The 24,598-nt window shown below is 50.5% G+C and overlaps 1 protein-coding gene across 8 annotated transcripts in view; it reads left to right on the top strand.

The window, feature by feature from the left end:
- The window catches only part of VRK3 (VRK serine/threonine kinase 3), a 47,345-nt gene that overhangs the window by 8,968 nt on the left and 13,779 nt on the right, over positions 1 to 24,598 (top strand). For 7 of the 8 annotated variants that reach the window (XM_007184919.3, XM_007184917.2, XM_057533582.1 and 4 more), the window contains 9 exons: positions 1,841 to 1,977; positions 7,125 to 7,274; positions 8,601 to 8,795; positions 16,484 to 16,548; positions 17,871 to 17,937; positions 19,285 to 19,369; positions 19,645 to 19,750; positions 21,396 to 21,488; positions 23,991 to 24,123. In XM_007184919.3, coding sequence (XP_007184981.2) covers positions 1,842 to 1,977; positions 7,125 to 7,274; positions 8,601 to 8,795; positions 16,484 to 16,548; positions 17,871 to 17,937; positions 19,285 to 19,369; positions 19,645 to 19,750; positions 21,396 to 21,488; positions 23,991 to 24,123 — 1,030 coding nt within the window. In that variant the 5' untranslated portion in view covers position 1,841. The remainder of the gene's footprint in view (positions 1 to 1,840; positions 1,978 to 7,124; positions 7,275 to 8,600; positions 8,796 to 16,483; positions 16,549 to 17,870; positions 17,938 to 19,284; positions 19,370 to 19,644; positions 19,751 to 21,395; positions 21,489 to 23,990; positions 24,124 to 24,598) is intronic. The other variant, XM_057533581.1, reaches the window with a different exon arrangement.

Here is a 24,598-nt window from a genome sequence, read left to right as displayed (position 1 = left end):
AAACCCTAACCCTGAGTATCTCAGAATGCGTCTGTATTTGGAGATAGGGCCTTTAAAGAGGTAATTAAAGCGAGGTCTTTAGGGTAGGCCTGCTGTGGTCTGAACGTTTGTGTCCCCCCCAAAATTCATACGTTGAAATGAAATGCCCAATGTGATGGTATTAGGAGGTGGGGCCTTTGGGAAGTGGGTAGGTCGTAAGGGTGGAGCTCTCATGAATGGGATTAGTGCCCTTATAAAAGAGACCCAGAGAGCTCCCCAGCCCCTTCCTCCATGTGGGGACACAGGGTGAAGTTGTCAGTCTGTAGCCCAGAAGAGGGCCTTTACCAGAACCCAGCCACAGTGGCACCTTGATCTTGGACATCCCGGTCTCCAGAACTGTGAGAAATAAATTTCTGTTGATTGTAAGCCACCCAGTAGTCTGTGATATTTTATTATAGCCACTCAAACAGACTACGATGGGCCCTAATCCAATAAGAAGAAGGGATTAGAACACAGACAGAGGGACAACCGTGTGAGGACACAGTGAGAAGGCAGCCATCTGCAAGTCAAGGAGAGAGGCCTCAGAAGAAGCCAAACTTGCTGATACCTCGATCTCGGACTTCTAGCCTCCAAAATTGTGAGAAAATAAATTCCTGTTGTTTAAGCCACCTAGTCTGTGGTATTGAGTTGTGGCTGCCCAAGCAAATGAATACACCTGCTGTATCCTCATTTGTTGTAGGTCTATGTGTGATTTTTGCCTTTGATTTTCTAAAGTATTAGGAAGTATTCCAGAAATACACAAGGCTTAGAGGATAATGTAGTGAACACCCGTTATCCCTCTAAGTTAGTCAGGATAGGGCAGGATGTGCTGCAGTAACAAGTAAACCCTGAAATCTTAGTGGCTTAATACAACGTTAAGTTTATTTGCCCATCATGAGATTGCGACGTGGACCAGGCAGCCCTGCTTCATCTTGTACCGATGCCATCTGGAGTATGGACCATCTGGGCCATCCCTGCAGAGGACGGGTGGACAGAGGAGGTACTCAGGCTCTTAACTGCCTCAGCCGGGAAGTGACTTCCATTCACACCCTATTGGCCAGAAGTAGCCAAAACTAGTGGCCCCAATCTCACTGCAAAGGATCCTGGGAAGTGAAGGGGAGGATGTGGATATCTGGTGAGCACTAAAGGTCTGTACCTTCCCCATAATGTGGTTCAAGAAATGAGCATCACAATTACAGTTGAAGACCCTCAGTGCTTCCGTGATTGGAGCAGTTCTGCAGAACTTTTATTGACCTCAAGGCATTCTCATATCTTTTGTGAGCTCTGCAGTTTCATTCTGCATTTGTTCTGCTTTGTACCTTCCCTGGGCCATTAGGGAGAGACAGGTGGCTAGAGGCTGGACGCGGGCCGAGAACTCATTTTATTTTATTTTTTTCCCCTTGGCCACGCCATGCGGCATGCGGGATCTTAGTTCCCTGACCAGGGATCAGACCCGCGCCCTCTGCAGTGGAAGTGCAGAGTCTTAACCTCTGGACCGCCAGAAAGTCCCTGAGAACTCATTTTACAAGTGGCCACTTTCTGGGACTTCCCTGGCGGTCCAGTGGTTAGGATGCTGCACTTCCACTGCATGGGGCACGGGTTCGATCCCTGGCCAGGGAACTAAGATCCCACATGCCGTGTGGTGCAGCCAAAAAAGAAAAAAAAAGAAGTGACCACTTTCTGAGAGACGGTATTCCAGGTATGCTAACTTTTCTTCTTTCTGTAATCTCATCGTCGTGGGGAACTCAGGTGACTACTCATCGGCAGTGGATTAAGTTTTTCTTTCAGCTTCCTGTCCCCCCATCCCACTTCTGTTTTCTAGCATGGTCTTCTGTCCAGACTGTGGCAAATGTGTTGAAGCAACTTTCAAATTCTGCCCCTACTGCGGAAAACCTTTGCCTACAGAGGAGCATGAGGGGTCCCAGACCTTTGTCAAGCCGTCTGTGTCATCCTCCCAAGGTAAGAACCAGGGCTTTATGCTTCTCCCTTTAGGAGGGGTGATGTGTGTGCGTTTGGGAAGGAAGGACAGACACCTTTGCAGTCTGCCTGACCCTGCGTGGATACCAGAGAAGCCCAGAGCTCAGGCTCTCCCTATACAGAGTTTCTTGGCGTTTTATCGGGCTCCTGGCTCTGAAGTTGACAACTCATGCATTTCTGTCTCCAGCTTGGACTCCTCCCCTGAAATCTACATTCATATATATCAGACTGCCTGCTTGACATCTATTTGATGTCCCTTAAGTGTCTCCGCAAGCCCAGAACTAAGCTCCTGATATGACTGCCACCCCCCACCTGCCCCTTCCGTAGACTATCCCATCGAGGTAACAGCAGTTCAGCTCATTCAGTTTCTCAGACCATGGAGTCATCCTCAAGTCCTCTTTCTCTCCCACCCCATGACTGCAGCCCTCCAGCAGATCTCATCAGCTCTCCCTTGAAAAGTCAATGCCGAGGACTTCCCTGGTGGCGCAGTGGTTAAGAATCCACCTGCCAATGCAGGGGACACAGGTTCGATCCCTGGTCCGGGAAGATCCCACATGCCGCGGAGCAACTAAGCCCATGTGTCACAACTACTGAGCCTGCGCTCTAGAGCCCACAAGCCACAACTACTGAGCCCATGTGCCACAACTACTGAAGCCTGTGCGCCTAGAGCCCGTGCACCACAATGAAGGGTAGCCCCCACTCGCCTCAACTAGAGAAAGCCTGTGAGCAGCAATGAAGACCCAATGCAGCCAAAAATAAATAAATAAATAAATGTATTTATTTAAAAAAAAACTCAATGCCGAATCGGACCACTTCCTGCCACCGCCCTGATCCATCTCACCCTCACCTCACTGATATTGTAGAAGGTTTCTTCCCATGGTCTCCCTGCTTCTTCTCTGTTCCCTACAGCTCTCTTCAAGTGGCAGCCTGATGGACCCTGTTAAAACAAAGTCAGACCCTGTCATTCCCCTGCTCACCACCTTCCCAGGTTAAGCCTGACATGATCAGCTCCCTGTTGTCTCTCAGAGCTCATCTCCTAACCCTGGACCTCTAAGCTGTTGCACTTGCTGTTCTCTCTCTCTGGGTGGTTCTTCCCTCATCTGGTGCATGACCCCCTCTCTCACTTTCTTCAGGTCTTTATGCAATTGTTGCCTGCCCAGAGAGGCCTTCCCTGACACCTCTAATTAAATTGCATCCTCCTACATGTGACAGCCCCTGTCCCCTGCCCCTGCTTTATCTTGCCTTTCGGTACTTGTAAGTATCAACTGTATTAAATGTATTATTTTACTCATTTATATTTTAAATAAATTTATTTATTTTATTTTTGGCTGTGTTGGGTCTTCGCTGCTGCACGCGGGCTTTTCTCTGGTTGAGGCGAGCAGGGGCTACTCTTTGTTGCCATGAGCAGGCTTCTCATTGCCGTGGCTTCTCTTGTTGCAGAGCATGGGCTCTAGAGCACAGTCTCAGTAGTTGTGGCACAGGGGCTTAGTTGCTCCGCGGCATGTGGGATCTTCCCGGATCAGGGCTCGAACCCGTGTCCCCTGCATTGGAAGGCAGATTCTTAACCACTACGCCACCAGGGAAGCCCTACTCATTTACATTGCTCCTCATCTTTAAGCTCTGTAAGGATAGGGGTTTATCGTGGTTTGTAAGCTCTGTTGATTGTGGTTTGTAACCTGTTCTTTGCACAGCGTCCAGGACTGTGCCTGACACAGAGTTGGGTGCTGAGAAATCTTATTGATTGGTTGACTGAATGAATGAAATATCAGCAGTAAGTCCCGGCCAATGGAAAGCCCAAGCACAGATCCTACATTGGTAAATCGAAGTGGATTTGCTTATCTGAAGGCCACAGAAGGAAGTTGGCATACGTGGCAGAAAGTTCAGCAACATTCGTTTTATCATTTGGGATTGTGTTTGGCTGCAAGTAACAGAAAACACTACTTAAAGAGTTTAAACAAATGAATGGGTTTGTTTTTCTTTCTAACAAAAAGTCTGGAGGGGACAGTTCAGTGTAGGGATGGTGTCCCCATGATGCCACAAGGGACCCAGGCTCCCCATGATGCCATAAGGGACCCAGGCTCCTCCTGTCTTTCTCCTCATCCTTAGTGTATGGTTTTGGTTCCCATTTTCATTTCATATTGGAGTATAGTTGATTTACAATGTTGTGTTATTTTCAGGTGTACAGCAAAGTAATTCAGTTATACATATATATATCCATTCTTTTTCAGATTCTTTTCCCATATAGGTTATTACAGAATATTGAATAGCATTCCCTGTGGTGTACAGTAGGTCCTTGTTGATTATCTATTTTATATACAGTAGTGTGTGTATGTTAATCCCAAACTCCTAATTTATCCCTCCCCCACATATTTCCCCTTTGGTAACCATAAGTTTGTTTTTGAAGACTGTGAGTCTGTTTCTGTTTTGTAAATAAGTTCATTTGTATCATTTTTTTATATAAATTTATTTATTTATTTTTGGCCACGTTGGGTCTTCGTTGCTGCGCGCGGGCTTTCTCTAGTTGCGGCGAGCGGGGGCTACTCTTCCTGTGGTGTGCGGGCTTCTCATTGGCTTGTCTTGTGGAGCTCGGGCTGTAGGCGCACAGGCTTCAGTAGTTGTGGCACACGGCTCAGTAGTTGTGGCTCGCGGGCTCTAGAGCGCAGGCTCAGTAGTTGTGGCGCACGGGCTTAGTTGCTCCGCGGCATGTGGGATCTTCCCGGACCAGGGCTCGAACCCGTGTCCCCTGCATTGGCAGGTGGATTCTTAACCACTGCGCCACCAGGGAAGTCCTGTATCATTTTTTTTTAGATTCCACATGTCTGATATCATATGATATTTGTTTTTCTCTGTCTGACTTACTTTATTTAGTATGATAATCTCTAGGTCCATCCATCAGAGCCTGAGTCCTTAACCGCAGCCTTCCCTCATGCCAGCCTTGGGCCTCATTCATTGTTCATTCACCCAGTCATCAGGCAACAAACATACCTGGACTGCCTATTGTGTACTTAGGTGCTGTGTTTGTCTCCAGGGATGTAGTAACAGGTGAGATGGACCTGGTTTCTGGTCTCTCAGAGATATTGGTGGCTCGTAAGGCAAACAGACATTGAATAAACAATTGTTAGTTGAGTGCATGATAACAGAAGGGCAATGGATGGACCACAGAACACACATAAGGGAGATGTGTTTCTGGGAGGCTCAGGGAAGGCCTCCCTAGGTGGGTAATGTTTGAGCCGAGATCTAGGGATGACAAGAGTTAGCCAAGTGAAGACTGGGGGCAAGGTGAGGGGGTTGGAACAGGAATTCCAGGCATCGAGGCATGGTATGGGAAAGAGCCATACCTGTTGGAGAAGTAAAGAAGGACAGCTGTACTGGGGGCAGACACGTGGGGCCTTGTAGACCATGGGTAAGGAGTTTAGTAATCACTGATGTGGTGAGGAGCCGTGGAAGAATTTCCGCCAAATGGGAGACACAGTATGATTTGCATTTTGAAGAGACCTCTCTGAATGCTACGTGCGGAAAGTACATTGGAGGCATGGAAACCAGTTAGGAGGCCATTCCAGGAGTCCAGAGACCAAGTATGCTGGCTGAGGTAGTGTCAACTGAAAGAAGACTTCTGGTTTTAGTAATACGGCAGACTAGATGATAAGGAAAAGTCCCTTATGGCTCAGCACACCACAAAATGCTAGATAAAATATAAAGAATATCTTTATATTCATAGGGCTGAATGGTAGGAAAGTAAGGTAGTTACATGGAAGTGAGCAACAATAAGAAAACACAGGCACTTCCCTGGTGGTCTAGTGGTTAACAATCCGTCTTGCAATGCAGGGGATGCTGGTTCGATCCCTGGTCAGGGAACTAAGATCCCACATGCCACGGGGCAGCTAAGCCCACGCGCCCCAACTACAGAGCCCATGTGCTCTGGAGCCCTTACGCCACAACTAGAGAGCCTGCTTGCTCCGGAGCCCACGCGCCACAGCTAGAGAGAAGCCCACGCGCTGCAACAAAGAGGCTGCGTGCTGCAACGAAAGATCCTGCTTACCACAACTAAGACCCAATGCAGGCCAAAAAATAATTAATTAATTAAAAAGAAAGAAAACACAGACCCACAGGGCTGAGCAAATGCTATAGGTGGTACTGGTCCTGGGCTGTGTGCTGGTCATTGGTGGCCTTGAGCCTGGGTCTTAATGGGGTACAGGAGACAAAGCACAGGGCCTGAGCAGCACAGGGGTGAGATTGGAAACCTCCTCTAAAATCTGGGACTTTTCAGTGGTAAAAAAAAACTGCTCCACAGAGAAAATATGTGGAGACATTTGTCTGTCTCAGCCTTGATTGTGAGTGAAAAATGTCCTCTCTGAGAATTCCTAACCAAGAACTCACATCCTTACCAGTTTGGGGCCAGAATTCATACTGATCTGTGTGGCCCCCCAAAAATCCAAGCAGAAAAGTTAGTATAAAGTGATGAGATGTGGGCACCCGCCGCCCCAGCAGAGGCAAATCTTTTCTAGTGGAACATCCTTTAAAGACAGAACTTAGACTTCCAACAGGCCCATCAGCTCCCAACCAATTAACAAAGATACCAGGAAACAAGCCACCGCCGGGAGAAACACAAACTAGAGAATCAGACCTGCAATGACCAGAGACCTTGGAATTAACAGATGAGAATATGTACAAAGCACATTTATTATGTTTACGGAAATAAAAGAAGTACCTGAAGGTACAGTGAAGGAACAAAAGCTAGTTAGAATTGATTAGGCAGGTTTTAAAAGAACCAAATAAAATCTTTGATGATAAAAATAAATATCATCATAGCAATCAGAAACTCACCGGATGGTTTAAACTGCAGACTAGACACAGCTGAAGGAGAACAGTGAACTGGAAGACAGATCTGAAGAAATTACCTAAAGGAGACCACACTGTGATAAAGTGCTTGAGGATATAAAAGAGAGGCTAAGCCTCTCTTAGGAAAGACTGACTAAAACAAAGGAAAGTGTGCTTAGATTATTTAGTAAAACTTGGCTGTGAGGGTCAAAGGGAAGAGAGTGTTGAATATGACCTCAGGGTTTCTGGTTTAATGGTTCCTGGAAAGGACTTCTGTAACTCCAGTCTGCATTCGGTCTTCCTTTCTCTAGGCTCAAGGAGAAAGACCAACACCAGTTCCGAAATATCTCCCAAGAAAGTGAAATGGCTCAGCTGTACTTCCTCTCCCCCATCATCCCTTCTCTCAGAAGGTAACAGTTCTGAATCTGAAGTTACCTTGAGTACCTGTGAGAAACCCAAAGGTGAGAGTTACGCTCGATATGGGGAAAAGGAGGGTCATCTGACAATGTTTGAGGCATCATGCCTGTGCTCAGGCATCACATACGCCTGCTTGGACCCTCCTCCCAGGATCCCCCCCTACCTTCCAGCCGCAGGCTCCCCGTCCAGCCCATCTCTACGTGGCCAGAGGTGACCTCACCCCTCCCTGCTCACAGCTCCCTCCCATCCCCATCGCCCCACTGTCTGGGCTCTTCAGCCTGACCACTGAGACTGTGGTCTGGTTCCTCCTTTAGCTCTCACCACAACCCTGTACACAGAAAACTCACTTTTGGAAATACTTTCTAGGGTTTTCAGCTTCTGGTCTTGGCTAAGTCTGTTCCTTCAGCCCAGGGACCTCTCTTCTTTCCAGCACTCAGGGTCAGATCTCTAGGAAGCCTTTCCTGAATGCCATAGGCTGGATCAAGTCCACCTCGTCTCCCTCCAGAGCCTCTTTGTCTGGGCTCCCACAGTGCCAGTGATGTCCTCACTTGAGTTCATGTCTCCTCCAGGCTCCATGTCCCTTTCTGCCTCACTTGCTGGACTGAGGGTCCCTCGTGGACTCATTTGTGTGTGCCCTGTGCCAGCCAGTGAGCAGGGAAGCGTGAGGACCATGTGCCCGTCTCCTTCCCACCAGGTCTTCGGATCTGAGGTCACAGCCCTTCGGTGTCCCCTCTTTCTCCCTTGTTTTTCTCTGGGCCCCACGGCCTCTTCCCATTTGTTCCTTGGGTGGGTGGCGGGTGGGAGGAGTGAAGCAGGGAATATCTTTTCCTGTGTCCCTATCTCACCACACCGCCCACATTGTCTTGCCAGTCTAGGAGCCCCTCAAGGGCAGGGCCTCAGTCTAACAAATGTCTGGTCCCTCTTCATGCTCAGCACAAAGCCAGGTCCTGTTTTAGGATGTTTTGGGTTGAATGTCTGGAATGGTTTTTTTTTCCTCCCTGGTAAACTTCTGCTCGTCCAGTAGGACCCAACTCAAATGTCCCCTCCTCCAGAAGCCTCCCCTGACTTTTGCAGGCACAGTCAATCTCTTTCTCATATTCCTCTGCACTGCCCTGTCTCAGACTCAGTTCTGACCAGCTGTGTCCAGGTCAGTCTCCCCCACCAAATTAGAGGCTCCCGAGGGAAGGGTCCAGATCCGACTCATGTCTGGGTCCCCAGCTTCAGCACACAGGATCCGTGAAAGGTCCCAGGAAGCTTTTGTTGAATGGACAAATGAATAAATGAACAGTATTATGAGCACCGTCTGATTACCCACCCAACTTTTCTCTCCCGGATGCCGCCTTCTCTTTCTTCTGACCATCCTCCTGCAGGGTGCTGGAGCAGATCCCCAACCTCCCAGAGCAGCCCTCAGACAACCAGGCAGAGCCCTCAGACGCTGAAGCGGAGCCGGATGACCACCTCGCTCAAGGCTTTGCCAGTGGGGACGGTGCTGATAGACAAGAGTGGGCAGCACTGGAAGCTGAGATGCCTCCAGAGCAGGGATGGCCAGGGCATTCTCTATGAAGGTACACTCTGTCCACAGGCGGGCAGGTGCGGGGCTGGGCGGGGCTGGGCTGGGCTGGGTTGGGCCCGTCTTGGAGCCAAGGCAAAGGGGAGGGAACCACTTTCTGAGAGTGGAGATGGAGCCTATCCCAACTGCAGACCTGCCTCGAGGCAGCTTTCTCTTAGAGCTGGGACTACAAACCTATGCACCTGCAGCGGCTGGGAAGGTAGAGTAGATGAGTGCAGGATGCTGAGAGTCAGGCGATGGGGAGTGGCGGGGACTGTGGCCAACCAGAGCACATGTGCCCTGGATAAAGAGGACACTCTTCTCCACTGCCACCTACTGTTGTCACGTGGGAGTGCAGGCCCAGTGTGGCCGGAAGATAAGGACAGTGATGACTGTTGTCTGTCCTGCAGAGATAGGATGGACCCTTCCTCCAAATTTGGTTTGAATGTTGAGACCGATGAGGATACGAAAGGTTTACTGCTTGCGTGATTGAGATCGCTGGTGGGGGGAGAAGCTCTGCGAGAACAAGGAAGAGCACCTGGCCCCGGTTTTTACTGTGGTTAAGGGGTGGGGCTGGGGTGAGGGTTCTGCCTGGGCCAGGGCCTCATGTGGTTTGAATCTCTGCCGTCACCAAAAGAGGAAGCTCCAGGCTTTCTTATCAGTGGGACGGGAAGAAGCAGGGCTGGGCTTAAAAGTTAAACAAAACAATAGTTAAACAAGAAATGCAGCAAGACAACTTGTTACAATGAAGGAAAAAATAGCTGCACTGGAAATGTTAGTATTAATCAAACTAGCATTAACTGAGTGCTTACTCCAGGCCAGGCCTTGTTCTCAGCACTTTATGTGGTTTTATGAGTCACCACCATCTGGTTCCAGAGTATTTCTGTCACCCCAAAAGGAAACCCTGTACCTCTACCAGTTACTCTCATCCCTCTCCCCCCAGCCCCTGGCAACCACTAATCTACTTTATGTCTCTATGGATTTGCCTATTCTGGACATTTCAGATAAATGGAGCGATACTCTCTCTGGCCTTTTGTGTCTGGCTTCTTCCCCTCAGCACGATGGTTTCAAGGTCCAGCCATGTTGTCACCTTCGTCAGAACTTCCTTCTGTTTTATGGCTGAATAAGATTCCAGGGTGTGTATATATCACATCTGGTTGATCAGTTTATCAGCTGGTGGATGTTTGGACTATGTCCACTTTGGGCCATGATGAGTAATGCTTCTGTGATCGTGCATGTACAGGCTTTCACGTGGACATATGTTTGCTTTATACTTCTTACCCCGTTTAATTCTCACGACAGCCTCCTGACGTCAGCAAGGTCATTATCCCCATTTTCTAGGTAAGGAAAGTGAAGCCCAGGGGTGTTAATGACTAGACAGAGGTGTGGCTCTAGAGAGCTTCCAAGCTTGCAGGAGGAGCCAGAGGCCGGGATTGTGAGAGGAGATCTCTGATTTGGAAGCACCGGCCGGCCAGACACGGGTGCAGGCGACTTCGAGCCTCAGGTTGGCCATCCTGCGTTAGAGCCCGGGCAGGAGGGCAGGGCAGCCGCATTTGAGACAGACCCAGGCGGGGACTTCCCTGGACGTCCAGTGGTTAGGACTCTGCACTTCCACTGCAGGGGACACGGGTTCAATCCCTGGTCAGGGAGGTAAGATCGCACGTGCTGTGCGGTAAGGCCAAAAAAAAAGAAAAGAAACAGACCCAGGTGGAGTCGTGACTTGGCTCTGGCACACTGAGTGAGCCTGGGTGAGCAGCTCTGCCTTGATGTCCCTGTTGGAAAAGTGAGAGATGGTGTCCTGCCCACCTCCTGGGGCTCTTGGTCCCAAATGGTGAGAAGGGACAGAGGCAGTGAGCTTGGAAAACGGTAAAGGGATCTTCTCAGGCGGAGGTAGGTAGCATTAGTCATGGAGGGACAGAGGGCGAGGGAGGGAGAGAGGAGAGCATAAAGCGACACTAGGGAGCACTCACTCCATGCCAGGCGCTGTTCCGGGGCCCATTTAATGCTCCCAGCCACGCTAGGAGGGAGGCACTCATGTTACTTCATCTTACAGCTGGAGCACAGAGAGGGGAAGCCACTCGCCCAAGGTCACACAGCCTCAAAAGTGACAGAGCTGGGATTTGAACCTAGGTGTAATTCGTAACCATTACACCACAAGAGAGGGAGGAGGAGGGAATCGGGGTGAGAAGGAATGAGAGGAAGAGAAAGGATAGAGGGGCAGAACCAAGAACAAGAAAGGCTGGGGAGAGAGAAGGATAGGGAGAGGCCCAGAGGGCCGGGAAGGAAGAGGGAGAAAAAAGGCAAACAGGGCAGGAGGCATCTGAAGGAAAAAAACCAGCCGTGTCCTCACATCAGAAACCCACAGTGCAAGGTTAGGAAGGAAATGCTCTGGGCCGTGTGTCTTCATCTTTTGTGTCTCGGGTTGTTTGATGAGACCCCTTCCCAGCCTGCCAGCATCATTCATTCTCCCGCAGATACCTGCCCGGTGCGAGGCCCGGGCGCTGGCTCGGGCACAGTGGGGAGGGGCTGCATGTGGATGTGCCTCAGGGCGGCGTTACCCCAGGACAGGTTGCCTTTGGCTTCTGCCGGTTTGCACCAGTCGGGAAGATGTAGTTGAAAACAGTGAGAGTAAAACAGCAGCAACCAGAATGGTGATTTTTATTATAGCAGCTGACACTTCCAGCCCACTCTGGGCCTCCCTCCACTCCCCGCTAAGTTCTTTATGTCTGTTAACTCACCTGATTCCCATTACAGCCCTGTGAGTTGGCACTCTCTCTTACTCTGTGAAACACTGAATTATAACGTCACCCTCCCTGGTCTCCCTGGCCCAGTTTGGGAGACCTGTCACCGAGGCAACCATGTAAATTCCTGCACCTGCGGTGTGCGTGGAGAGTTGTTTCTGAGAAGCAACGGGGGATTCAAGTCCAGGCCTGCCCCCCTGTGGATGGAGGTTCGGGGCTTGTATTCATTGCCTGTGGCCGCCGTCACAAATCACCACAAACTTAATAGCTGAAGACAGCACACATTTATTCTCTTCTAGTTGTGGAGGTCACAAGACTGAAATCAGTCTCTCGGGGCTACAGTTAAGGTATGGGCAAAGGGACTTCCCTGGTGGTCCAGTGGTTAAGACTCCACACTTCCACTGCGGGGGACACGGGTTCGATCCCTGGTCAGGGAACTAAGATCCCACACGCCGCACGGCGCAACCAAAAAAATAAAATTTGAAAGAGAGAGATGGGTAGGGCTAGTCCTTCCAAGAGGCTCCAGAGGCAAATCCGTTTCCTTGCCTGTTCAGCTCCCAGAGGCCGCCTGCATCCCTCGGCTTGTGGCCCCTTCCTCCATCCTCAAAGCACGTCACCCCAGGCTCTGCTTCCACCATCACATCGCCTTCTCCTCTTCTGTGGTCAAATCTCCCTCTGCCTCCCTCTTTATAAGGACCTTTGTAGGATTACATTAGGTCCCCCTGGATCATCCAAGACAGTCCCCGCAGCACAGGACCCTTAATTTAATCACACCTACAAGGACCTGCCATTGGTTCTCTCCACCTGCAGCCCCTTAACACGACGTATTTCTCCCAGCGGCAGCCTTGAGCCTCTCCCTGGTCCTCGGTTTCAGCTGCTCTGGGAGAATGGTTGCCTCCCTTTTCGAGAGGTCCCCCAGGGGCCCTTTAGGGCTTGTTTTCAGTACACAGTTAACCCTCGGCCCCGACACCCTTGGCGTTCATTGTGGGGGCCGTCCTGTGCACAATAGGGTGTTTGGCGGCATCCTCGACCTTTACCCGTCCCCTCTCCCAGTCGTGACGACCAAAACTGTCTCCAGACGTGGCCAGATGCCCACTGGGGGGCAGAACCGCCCACGGTTGAGAACCACTGAGTCAGGCCGTCCCAGACGTGCCCTCCAAAGATGGAGAGACCCTGTCAGCTGGTAACTGTCAGGTGGAATCACTGTTCTTTTATTAAGCGCCTTTCAGCTGTGCCCACAACAGAGGTTGGGCCAGAGAAGGGCAGGCCAGACAGAGGCACGGCACAGGCAAAGACTCGGAGGCTGGAAACACGCGCAGGAAGCGTCAGGATCCTGGTGTTGCTGACGGTGGGGCACGGGATGCCCGGGGTCCCCAGCCAGGTTTGGGGAGGTGGGAAAGCATAGGCAGGAAGCGTCAGGATCCTGGTGTTGCTGACGGTGGGGCGTGGGATGCCCGGGGTCCCCAGCCGGGTTTGGGGAGGTGGGAAAGCATAGGCAGACCAGTTGAGTTAGGCTTCTGCCTCTGCCGGCAGCTCGGCAGCTCGTTGTCTGATCTTCCTCGAGGGATGTCATGACCTTGCGCCTCAGTTTCCTCACCTGCAAAATGGAGAGTGTAATAGCACCAACCTCACGGGGTTGTCGTTGAGAGAGTTAAATGAGTAGAACGATGAGCAGGAAAATAGCAAAAGCACCGTATCAACGCTTCCTGTTATTCTGGTTGTGATGTATCCCAGCACAGCATTGTTGCTCCAAGTTCAATGTCGCCTGTCTCTTGGCCATCAGAGGCTCCCACCTGCCTGCCTGCCACACCCCTGTCTGCATTTGTCACACGTAGGGACTTTGCATACACATATCAGGTTTGCATCAAGCAGGGGTCTCCCAGGTCGCAGGGTCTGGAGCCGTTTACAGCCCGGCTCTGCTGAGGCCCTCGGCCAAGCCCACTGCCCTTCCTCCTCTGTCGATTGCTCTCTGTAATGGGAATTGCCCAGCTGACTCCCCGGCAGTCGGTGGGAGGGCCAGTGAGAAGAGTGGAGGGGAAAAGCCCTTCATAATCTTCAGAGCAGTGCAGGAAAAGCGTATTTAAATTGCCAGCTGTTCTGCCTGCCTCTGAGTGTCAGGCATGTGGTTCTTTGGTGCTTTTCCTCGGACCTTGAGGTAACTCTGTGAGGCAGGTACTGTTTTTATGCCTGAGAGGTGCCCCGGCCATTTCCTGCATGCCCCTCAAAGATCCCCCCAAACCCCCTCCCCACAGGTGGGAAGGACGCCTCTCTCCCCCAAGATCCATGATTTTTCCACATTTCCCTCCTTTAGGCTGGGCTCAGGTCACCTTTGGCCTTAAATCTGTAAGCCCTGGTTCCTGCCCGGCTCCAGCTGGAGCTTCTTGAAGGCAAGGGTGGCTTCTAGGTAACTTTGTCACCTGTCTGCCTCTTAGTTCCGTGTCTCAGACAACACCAACCTGGATGGTTAGGAAGGGTGGGAAAGAAGAGAGAAAAGGAAGGAGGACGCAGAGAGCCGGCTGGGATGGATGACGATGGTTCGGTTCATGAGCTCCTGGGAGTGAGCTAGACCTAGGCCAGTGCCGCACTGCCACTTACCAGCTGTGGGCCCTCGGCTGATTATATTTTAAAAGCTGCCACACTGAGCGCTCCCGGGGCACCCAGTGTGATGCTGGGCTGTGGTGGGGGCGTCACTGAGCAGCTCATACAAAGGGTGAAGCTGGGGACTTCCCTGGCGGTCCAGTGGTTAGGGCTCTGTGCTTTCACTGCCAAGGGGCCGGGTTCAGTCACTGGTCAGGGAACTGAGATCCCACAAGCCACGCAGCATGGCCAAAAACAAAAACGGGTGAAGCTGGCTATGATTCCTGCTCAGCTGCTACTATTGTTATTCCTACTGACCCCTCTGAATCCTTGCATCCAATCTCAGGGGTGGGCTTCATTAGTCCTATTTACTGACATGGAGCGGAGGCCCAGAGAGGTTTAGCACCTCACACCAAGTCACGGAGTTGATGGAGGGGCTGGGCTTGAGCCCAGATCTACGTGGCACAAAGCCTCCCGTGTCACTTGGCCTCACTAAGCTTCAGCTTTCTCGTCTCATCCGTCAAGTGGAGCTAACAGGGGACAGTTCTCAGAGCTTTCTGAGATGCTTTTCCCAGGTTATAATCCTCAAATTTGGCTCAAATAAAATTTTCCATTTCTCTCTTAAAAAAAAAAAAATGGAACTAACAACCACAGCCACCGTAATAGTAATAACAGTAACACCGTATTAGACCTTCCTCGGGCTGTCCTGAGCATTAGAGGAAACAATGTGTGTCAAGCCCACACTTAGCACGGGGCAGCAGACTTTGCAGGGTTTGTGATTAAGCAGAATGGGGCAAGCATGCAGGGTGTTCATGAGGAAGTGCCCCAGGGATCAGCACCTGCAGAGGGGAGGGGAAGGGAGTGGTGGGGCGGGCGGAGAAACAGAGCCGTGCAGCCCAGGGATCGCCTCGGCTGGCCCCGTGGGGGCTCTGGAGCAGAAGTGGTCCTTCAGTGTGGTTCTGAGTTAGGCCCACACGGCTGGGCCTTTATATCACCCTCCATCAGCCTTTGGATATGGGCCTCCCTGGGACTTGCAGCTGAGGGCATCCCTGAGGGGCTGAAGGCTGCAGCAGTGGCCTCCCCGGGTTGCGTGGGGCTAGCGGAACAGGTCCTCCTGCAAGGGGATCTGCGTCCATCACACGGTACTTAGACATTGTTCAAAGACGGGGATATTGAATAGTATCCCCTGAGCTGAGAAGGAACTTTGAGATAGAAGAAAACGAAGTGGACAGCCCCATAAAAAAGTACAGTTACGAAGTTTATTGTGGGTACCTTACATATGGGTAGGATCCCGCGGACAGCAATCTGGAAGCATTTGCAACTGCACTCTGTGCTGCCAGAAGGGGTACAGGGGGATTTAAAGGGGCCAAAGCTAAAGATAGAATCTGACTTCCAAGGGAGAAGCACGTCTGCGCCAACAGGAACCGGGTTTTTCCTCCCCCTGGGGGGTGTCTCATAACCATTATTCCTCGTGGACCGTGAACCATCTGCGTCAGCAAAAGTCATTCTTCCAGTTTTCAGAGGAAGGCTTAAAGTTAATCAGGAACTTATCTGGCTTGGGTGCGTTCCTCATGAGTAGGCTAGAGCTCTGTCACGCAGAAGGGGGAGGGGGTAGGACAGTGGGCCTAAGATGACCCTGATGAGATGGAGTCAGTGTGGTTCAGCCACACATCCATATATGCAGACAAATGCATACAGCTGCTGAGTCAGGGGCCCCAGGACCACCCCCGGGCTCAGTGATTCACTGGGGAGACCCACAGGCCTCAGCCTATAGTCATACTCATGTCATAATTTATTACGGCAGAAGGACACAGCACAGCAAAGGGATAAGGCACATGGGGTAAGTCCGGGGGAAGCAGCGCCAGCTTCCAGAGTCCCCCTCCCCTTGGAGTCACACGGGATGCGTAACAAGGTGTGACATCACACATGAAATGCTCGTTAGAGGGACGCTCATTAGAGACTCAGCGCCCAGGGTTTTTATTGGATGCTGGTCACACAGGCACCCTCTGCCTGGCAGGTACCAAAATTCTACTCTCAGAAGGAAAGCAGGTGTTCAGCGTAATAGCTTGGGCGCCGGGAGCCCCTTCTATTGGTTAGGGATCCTAGAAGCTTCCCAGCTGATCCGCAGGCACCAGCCAAGGTTCAGCCTTGCGCGCAGGCCTTTCCGAGCAGAGCAGTCTCAGGGTTAATTACCCTTTGTGCACAGTTGTGTATTAACAGAGAAAGAAGGAAGCTGTTTGACAATAGGAAGGAGCAGGTCATGAAAGTGGAGAATGCACTTGAGCCTGTGGGAACCCGTTGACCGCAGCTGCTGCTTGTCACTCTGAGGACAGTGACCCTCACCTGCCCTCTAGGTGATAACCTTGTTCATTTCGTCTGTCCACAGCTGAGCCCAGCTCCGCCTTTGCCTGCGAGTCAAGTCCCCAGAAACAAAGATTCTCACTGAAACTAGTGAGTGGCCCCCGGGGGGGGCAGCACTGAGGGGAGGGCCTGGGGCGTTAGCAAATGCACCATTGACCTCCGAGCCCCTCCGTGGGCTGGGCAAGCCAGAGAGCACGGCCTTGGCCCGCAAGGAGCGGTGGGACTTTGGGTGGGGCGCGTCTCCCTCTGGGCCTTGGGTTCTTCTACATGGGGCCCCTCAGAAACCGCAGTCGGGTCCACCCGTGAGCCCTGGCTCTGATGCTTTCTGGCTGTGTGTCTGGGCAAGCGCCGGAAACCTGGGACGGCTGGGTCGGGTGCCCTCCTTTGGCCCTAGATGGAGGCCGTGTGAGTGGTTCGGAGCAAGTGCTCCTGAACCAGGCTCGCAGATGAGTGATAGCACCTGCTTGCTGAGAGCCTGTCCTACGCCCAGCCCTGGGCTAAGAGTTTCATAATCAAACCTGTGGGGTGGTTACCGCGTTTCCCATTTAACAGATGAGGAGATAAAGGCTCGGTCGCTTGCCCAGGGACGCCCATTATGCAAATTGCTTTGTTCACTGCTGTATTGACAATGCCCAGAACAATACTAGGCACATAATAGGTGCTTTATAGAAAGAATGAATGAAGGGCAGAGCTGAGATTTGAACCCAGTTCTCTTTGACCCTGTGCTCTTAAGAACCCAGCTGTACTAGTTATGTTTAATTAAAATATTTGGTTTGACTGCTTGGAAAAAATGACCCAATGTTAGTTATGGCTTAAACAAGTATATTTTATTGCTTTTCCATGTAACAGCCTGGAGCAGTGGTCCAGGGCTGATATGATGGTTCCATAAACCAGGGGCTTACTTTCCTTCTCTCTTGTTGCTCCAGGCCCCTCAATCTATAACGTTCATCTCATGGGCTGAGATGGCTGCTCCACCTCCTACCATCTCATCTGCATTCCAGCCAATTGGAACAAGAAAAGAGGAAGGGGAGAGCCTGCCCTAGCCCTTTAAGGGCGTAAACTGGAAGTTGCCCGTATCTCTTCTGCTCACATCCCCATTGGCCAGAACTTGGTCATTTGGGCATTCCTCACTGCAAGGGAGACCGGGAAATGTAGTTTTTAGCTGAAGGGTGTGTGTCTAGGGAAAACTTGTAGATCCTATTGTAAAAGAAAAGGAACCTGGGCAGTGACTCAAAGTCTCTGATATGTGTTCACATGGAGCACCCTAGGGAATTTGGTTCTGATGTGCAGGACGTGGGGAACCTGAGTTATTGCTGGCATTACCCTGGGGTAATCCATGGCCAGTGATGACCTTGGAGCCCTTGCCTAAGAGATTCCAGTGTGACAGCTTTTCCCCTCTCCTCCTCCACTAGGATGCCAAGAATGGGCGCTTGTTCATTGAGCAGAACTTCTTCCAGCGGGCCGCCAAGCCTTTGCAAGGTATTCCTCAGGGAAGTGGGCAAGTGGGGGAAGAGTTGGGGGTACCAGCTTGGTCAAAACAACTGGCTTCTCCCTGAAGGTGTGGGAAGGGTGGGGATTAAATTAAAGTCCCATGTTTGCTCCCATCACCCCTCGGGCCTCAGGCTCCAGAGGACAGACAGCGGACAGTGGGCTGAGGCTGGCTCGTCGTACCAGCTCTTGAGCACCAAGTGTTAAATTTTCACAAATACTGCAAGCCAGTTATTAAAACATAGCCATCGGACTTCCCTGGTGGTCCAGTGGTTAAGACTCCGCGCTCCCAATGCAGGGGGCCTGGGTTCAGTCCCTGATCAGAGAACTAGATCCTGCATGCCACAACTAAAGATCCCACATGCCACAACGAAGATCCTGCATGCTGCAACTAAGACCCAGCACAGCCAAATAAATAAATAAATAAATAAATATTTTTTAAAAAAATAAAATTGCCCTCCAAGCTTTCAGTCATAGCCATCTTAAATAAATAAATAAATAAATAAATGAATAAAACATAGCCATCATAAATTAATTTTATCAATTTACAGTCAAATTAAGAGCAAGGGTAATAAATACTCAAAGCTCATCCCTTCCTAATTATTTGTCTACATTTTCTATCAGCTAGACTTTTTTTTTTTTTTTTTGGCCATGCCTCTTGGCGTGTGGGATCTTAGTTCCCCGACCAGGAATTAAACCCATGCCCCCTGCAGCGGAAGCGCGGAGTCCTAACCACTGGACCGCCAGGGAAGTCCCTATTATCTATATTCTTGAGGTTGTTTACATTCACCGTGTCTGTGTGGTGGAAATACCATGTAAGGGCACGCTACTGCCTCTCTTTCCAACTCCGTCTTCCATGATACCACATTGGTAGCTTGAAATTGGCCATACTGGGAAGTATTTACACCACAGAAATCGGCAAACATGACAAATCAGGGCTATCTTTCCCCAGACAACCAGCTGTTAAACTTTTATCAGCACACCGCTGGATCTGTACCATCCAACTGAGATCCTGGAAGGTGGGCGGACATGTAGTGACACTGTGACCAGTTTAGACACTCCCCGATCTCATTAGCTCTACATGGGAATTCAGAGGTTACGCTGTCGCTCTTACCCCTTCCGCTCACTCCAGATTTGTCAGTGCTTTCTCCCATGTTCACACCCCCTCTCGTCACCCCCTCGCCGTCACGCACCCACAGAGGCAACGTCACCAACCAGGAGACCCAGTGTGTGGCCTGGGCTCGGGCGCGCTCTGCTTCTGGTCTGAGAACGGGCTGCTGTCCATTGTGGGTGCAGGGCCAGGTGGGCCCTAACCTCTCAGGCCCCTGCCTCCCACAGTGAACAAGTGGAAAAAGCGGTACTCGACCCCGCAGCTGGCCATCCCCACCTGCGTCGGTTTTGGCGTTCACCAGAACAAGTACAGGTAAGTCACTTCACTTGCCACTCGCCTCACTGGCCCCTTCCTTTCTCTCCCTGTCACATGCCCAGGCATGGCTGGGACCCTGGAGCCATTGGCCAGATAGTTGCTTCCTTCCTTCCCCCAGCCTTGAGCCAGGCTGGTCCCCCACCAATCCGAACCCTTCATCTCACCCAGGACCGGGATCTGGTAGCCCCCAGCCACACCCTATCCTTGGTGGCCTGTATTCCATCCCCTCCCCTGTCATCTCTCCCACTTGCTGGGACACTCATGTCTTCCAGGTTCTTGGTGTTCCCCATCCTGGGGAGGAGCCTTCAGTCGATCCTGGATGACAACCCGAAGCATGTGATGTCAGTGAGGTCTGTGTTCCAGATGGCCTGCCGGCTGGTAAGCACCTGAGGGTTGCAGGCTCCCGTCCGGAGGATGGCCCCCCGGCTCCTAGTTTATCGGTCTGTTTGCTCATTGACACGTTCAGCCCGCACCTCCCTCTGCTGGGCACTGGGCGAGCACGGTGACCAACACAGCTGAACACCAGGCTGTTAGAACCAGAGTGACAAGTGGGACTTCCCTGGCAGTCCTGTGGTTAAGACTCCACGCTTCCAGTGCAGGGGGCGCGGGTTCGATCCCTGGTTGGGGAGCTAAGATCCCGCATGCCGTGAAACGCGGCCAAAAAAAAAAAAAAACAGAGTGATAAGTATTGTCATGAGGGATGTTCAGGAGACAGTAGCAGTTGGAGGAAGGGGCCCAGCCTAAATTGAGGGGTTCAGTTGAACTTCCTGGTAGAGGTCATTTCTAAATCAAGAGTGGGAAATAGCAAGGTGCTGGGTAGAGTAGGAGTTGAGATGCATGGGGAGAACATTCCAGGCCAAGGATATAGCTTAGGCAAAGGCTGGTGTGGGAGAGAGAGCACAAGACTTTCGTTCATTCATTCCTTCCTTCATCCATCGTTTCATTAAATATTTATCAGGTCCCTGCTGGGAATCAGACACTATCCCAGGGGCTGGGAGTACCATGGGGGTCAGCACAATCATGGTTTTTATGTCTAGTGGGAGAGGATGATATTAAGTCACAGTTGCACAAATTGTGAAAAGTGCTTCGACTAGAAGTGACGAAGAATAAGAGGACCCAGTGTAAATTGCTGGAGGGATGGAAGTGGCAAGGGAGTGACACATCAGGTGAGTCCCGAAGGTCATTACGCTCAGTGTCTGCAGCGTGACGTGAGGAGGGGAAAGGTAACAGCTGAGGTTGCTGTGGAGAGCTCAGCAGTGACCAGATCATGCAGGACCTTGAACACCAGCCTGGGGGGCCGAGGGCGCCTCTGTCCCGAGGGCGCCAGGGAGCCACGCGAGGATTGGGAATACGGGAAGGACAGGGTCAGCTCTGGGTGTAGAAAGACCCTGTGGGCCGTGTGGGGACGGGCTGGAGTGGGGAGATGGAGGCTGGGTGAGGTCAGCACAGAGAGGACCAGGCCTGAGGAGGAGCTGGGCTGTGGGGATGGAGAGTTTGAACAAGCAGAACTTGGTGGGCAGTAGAGCCTTGGAGTCGACGGGGGCTTGGGTTGTAGTCGAGATGTAAGAATACCTGGGCAGTTCAATATATGAGCTCAATGGAAAAGTCAGAGCTAGAGATCAAAATATAAATTACTTAACTAAATGTATTTCTGCTCCCTAGGGCGAATGAGACAAAACCTCTTTGATGTACATGAGTGCTGGGTTTTCTTTCTTGCAGGGGGTCAATAAGTAACCCGCTTCTTCCCCTCCTGAGGTCAGCTAAGAGATAGACAGAAGAGGTCAATGGAAAACCAAATATCAGCTTTAATGCTGAATTTTTCAAAGGCTTAATTAGAAGACATGCTTAGGTGTGCTGTCAGGGTGGGCTTCCTGATGCTTCACTTAGGAGTAGTCAGGCTTGAACCACCACCCCACCCCCATCACAAGTAGCACCACGTGACCCCAGGCCCAACAGTGGGGGTTCCCTCCGGAGCTTTGTGTTAGCCTGCTGCTCATGGAGATGCTTGCTTTCTTCCCCCCAGCTGGATGCGCTGAAGTTCCTCCATGAGAATGAGTACGTTCATGGCAATGTGACAGCTGAGAATATCTTTGTGAATCCAGAGGACTTGTGCCAGGTAATAGCCAGGTCCTCCCCCATCCTGGGGGCTCTCTGGGCTCAGGAGCTCACCTGTCTCAAAACCTGCATTTATTTCACAATGCTTACTGCAGACAAAGAATTGCTATCCATCACGTATAAAGAGTTCCTTCAAATAAATAAGAAGGGATAAGTAACTTAGTAGAAAAATAGACAAAGGATAGGAAAAGCAGTTCGTAGAAAAAGAAATCCACAGGTTAGTTAAATGTATGAAAAGATGCTCAACCTCCCTAATAGTCATGGCAATTAAACTTAAAATACACTATTTTTACCCTTTGGGTGGACAAAATTAAAAATAATATCTCTTGCTGATAAGGATGTAAGGAACTAGGAATTCTTTATATACTATTGGAAGTATGAAATGGGCAACCTTTTTGGAAGGTAATTTGAACATAGCAGTCAAAATTAAAATGCATATGTTTTTTGATCCACCGGGTCCTCTTTTAGGAACGTATCTTATCCATATATTCGGAGATACATGTACAAAATGTTCCTGACAACATTGATTGTGACAGTAAAATTGGAAAACCTCAAATATATACTCCCAGCAGAGTACTAATTAGTATTTTAAAGTAAATTCTAATTACTCCTGCTAATGACAGAAACCCAATTTAACATGCCTTAAGCAAAAAAGAAAAAGGAAAAAAAAAAGTTTAAAAAGGGCCAAGTGCAATTTATTGCTCCATGGAGTGGAAAAATCTAGGACTTCACTGGCTTCAAGCATGGCTGAATCTAAGAACTCAGGCCCTGTCATTGGGAAGCTGGCTCTTCCATTCCTGGGCTCTTCTTGTGTTTGCATTGCTCATAATCAGGCAAACTGTCTTCCCTATGGTAACAAAATAAATACCAGCAAATGAAGCTCAAATCCCCTCAGTTTAGCAACCCCAGTGGAAATAAATCAGGTGAACCCCACTTCAAACACATGGACTGAGAATTGGAGAGGGGTGATCCCAGAGAAAAATCCTGGAACCATATTAGTCAGAGCTCTCTAAAGAAACAGAACCAATAGAATGTGTATGTGTGTGTGTGTGTATATATATGTAAGAGAGAGAAAGAGGTTTATTATAAGGAATTGACTCAGACAATTATGGAAGCTGATCTAGGGACCTAGATGGGCAGTCGCCAAGCTGGAGACCAGGAGAGCTGCTAATGTGGTCTAGTCAGAGCCCAAAGGCCTGAAAGCCAGGAGAGTTGATTGTGTGATTTCCAGTCTGAAAGCTGGCAGGCTCGAGACCCGAGAAGAGCCAATATTTCTGTTCACATCTAAAGGCAGGAAAAGGCTGATGTTCGGCTCAAGTGGTCAGGCAGGAGGCATTCCCTTTCACTCAGCCTGTGTGTTCTGCTCAACTGATCGGATGAGGCCCGTGCACACTAGAGAGGGTGGTCTGTTTTATTCAGTCTCCTGATACCAGTATTCATCTCATCCAGATACACCCTCACAGACACACCCAGAATAACCTTTGGCTACATGTCTGGGTACCCTGGGGCCCAGTCAGGCTGACACATAAAATTAACCATCACAAACTGTGACCAGCAGAAAAAGATGCAGGTCTCACATGGCCAAAGCCAACAGTTGTCTACTCTCCATTCGACAGAATAAGATGCAGCCATTAGGGACTTCCCTGGTGGCTCAGTGGTTAAGAATCCGCCTGCCAATGCAGGGGACACGGGTTTGAGCCCTGGTCCAGGAAGATCCCACATGCCGCAGAGCAACTAAGCCCATGCACCACAACTACTGAGCCTGCATGCCTAGAGCCCATGCTCTGCAACAAGAGAAGCCACTGCAATGAGAAGCCGCTCACTGCAGTGAAGAGTAGCCCCCGCTCGCCGCAACTAGAGAAAGCCCGCGCACAGCAACGAAGACCCAACGCAGCCATAAATTAATTAATTAATTAATTAAATATTTTTTAAAAATGCAGCCATTAAAAAGCTGATGTGGCTAACTTTGTGTGTCTAGTAGATACGGACTTTTTGTTTTAAACTCAGGTAAGCCTCCTAACAACCCTGCAAGGTGAGGACTATCATTATCTTCATTTTCCAAATGGAGAAATCAAAGCACAGAGAAGTTTCATAATTTAACCAAAGTTTATGGCCACTAAAGGGCCAAGCTGGCATTGGAACCTGGTCTGTCTGGCTCTAGAGTTAATACACTATTAAAGTGCAGTGAGCCGTGTGCCCAGCAGGAGGTAGAGTGTGATCCATGTGTGGAAAACTAGAGCCCCCTCCCCGTCCGCATGTGTTTACTGATTATTTAAAGAAAATGATGTGAAATAACACATAAGCATCTATATTAGTGGTTGCTTCTGGACAGTGGGTTTAGGGGGGCTGAGCAGTGATGGGGGACAGTTGGTTTGTGTTCTTTTCACACCCTTCTGTACTGCTCGGCATTATGTTTCAAACTGCACCCACGATTGAAATCTCTGACTCCAGAATCCGAGCTCCTAACCTTCAAACTGTATGGCTTCTCCCCACGTCCACACAGGTGACCCTGGCAGGCTACGGCTTCACCTTCCGCTATTCGCCAGATGGCAGACACGTGGCGTACACCGAAGGCAGCAGGAGCCCACATGAGGGGGACCTTGAGTTCATTAGCATGGATGTGCACAAGGGATGTGGTAAGAGGCCAGAGAAGGGGTTTGGGACCATGGAGACATGCTTCTCGGACAAGGGCAGCTGTAGGTTTTCACAGCCACGGACAGCAGATGGCCAAACACAGGAGTCAGGCTGAGTGGGGGAGCCATAGTAGGGACTCAGGACCATGGATAGCGCCCCCACACATTAGGGCACTGTGGGGCAGTAGCCCAGCAGCAAGGACACTGAGCGGTTGGCCGCAAGGAAGCCCTGCAGGTCCAGAGGTTCACGTTCAGGATCTGTGTAGACTTGGAACGTACGAGTTGCCCAAGAGTCATCTAGGAGGGGCTGTTGAGGAAGCAATTGGCTATCCACGTCTGCAGCACAGGAGTGAGGTCTGGATGGAGACTCAGATGTCAGCAGTATCTCAGGAGTTGTCAGTTGAAACCCAGGGGTGGGAATGAAATTATCCAAGGAAGGTGTATGCGGAGAGAAGAGAGCACTTTGAGAAGAAGATTC

This window comes from Balaenoptera acutorostrata, chromosome 19 (genome assembly GCF_949987535.1).
Source record: "Balaenoptera acutorostrata chromosome 19, mBalAcu1.1, whole genome shotgun sequence".
NCBI lineage: Eukaryota > Metazoa > Chordata > Mammalia > Artiodactyla > Balaenopteridae > Balaenoptera > Balaenoptera acutorostrata.
Note: the sequence above shows the minus strand (reverse complement) of the source record. Positions and strands in the feature narration are given on the sequence as shown.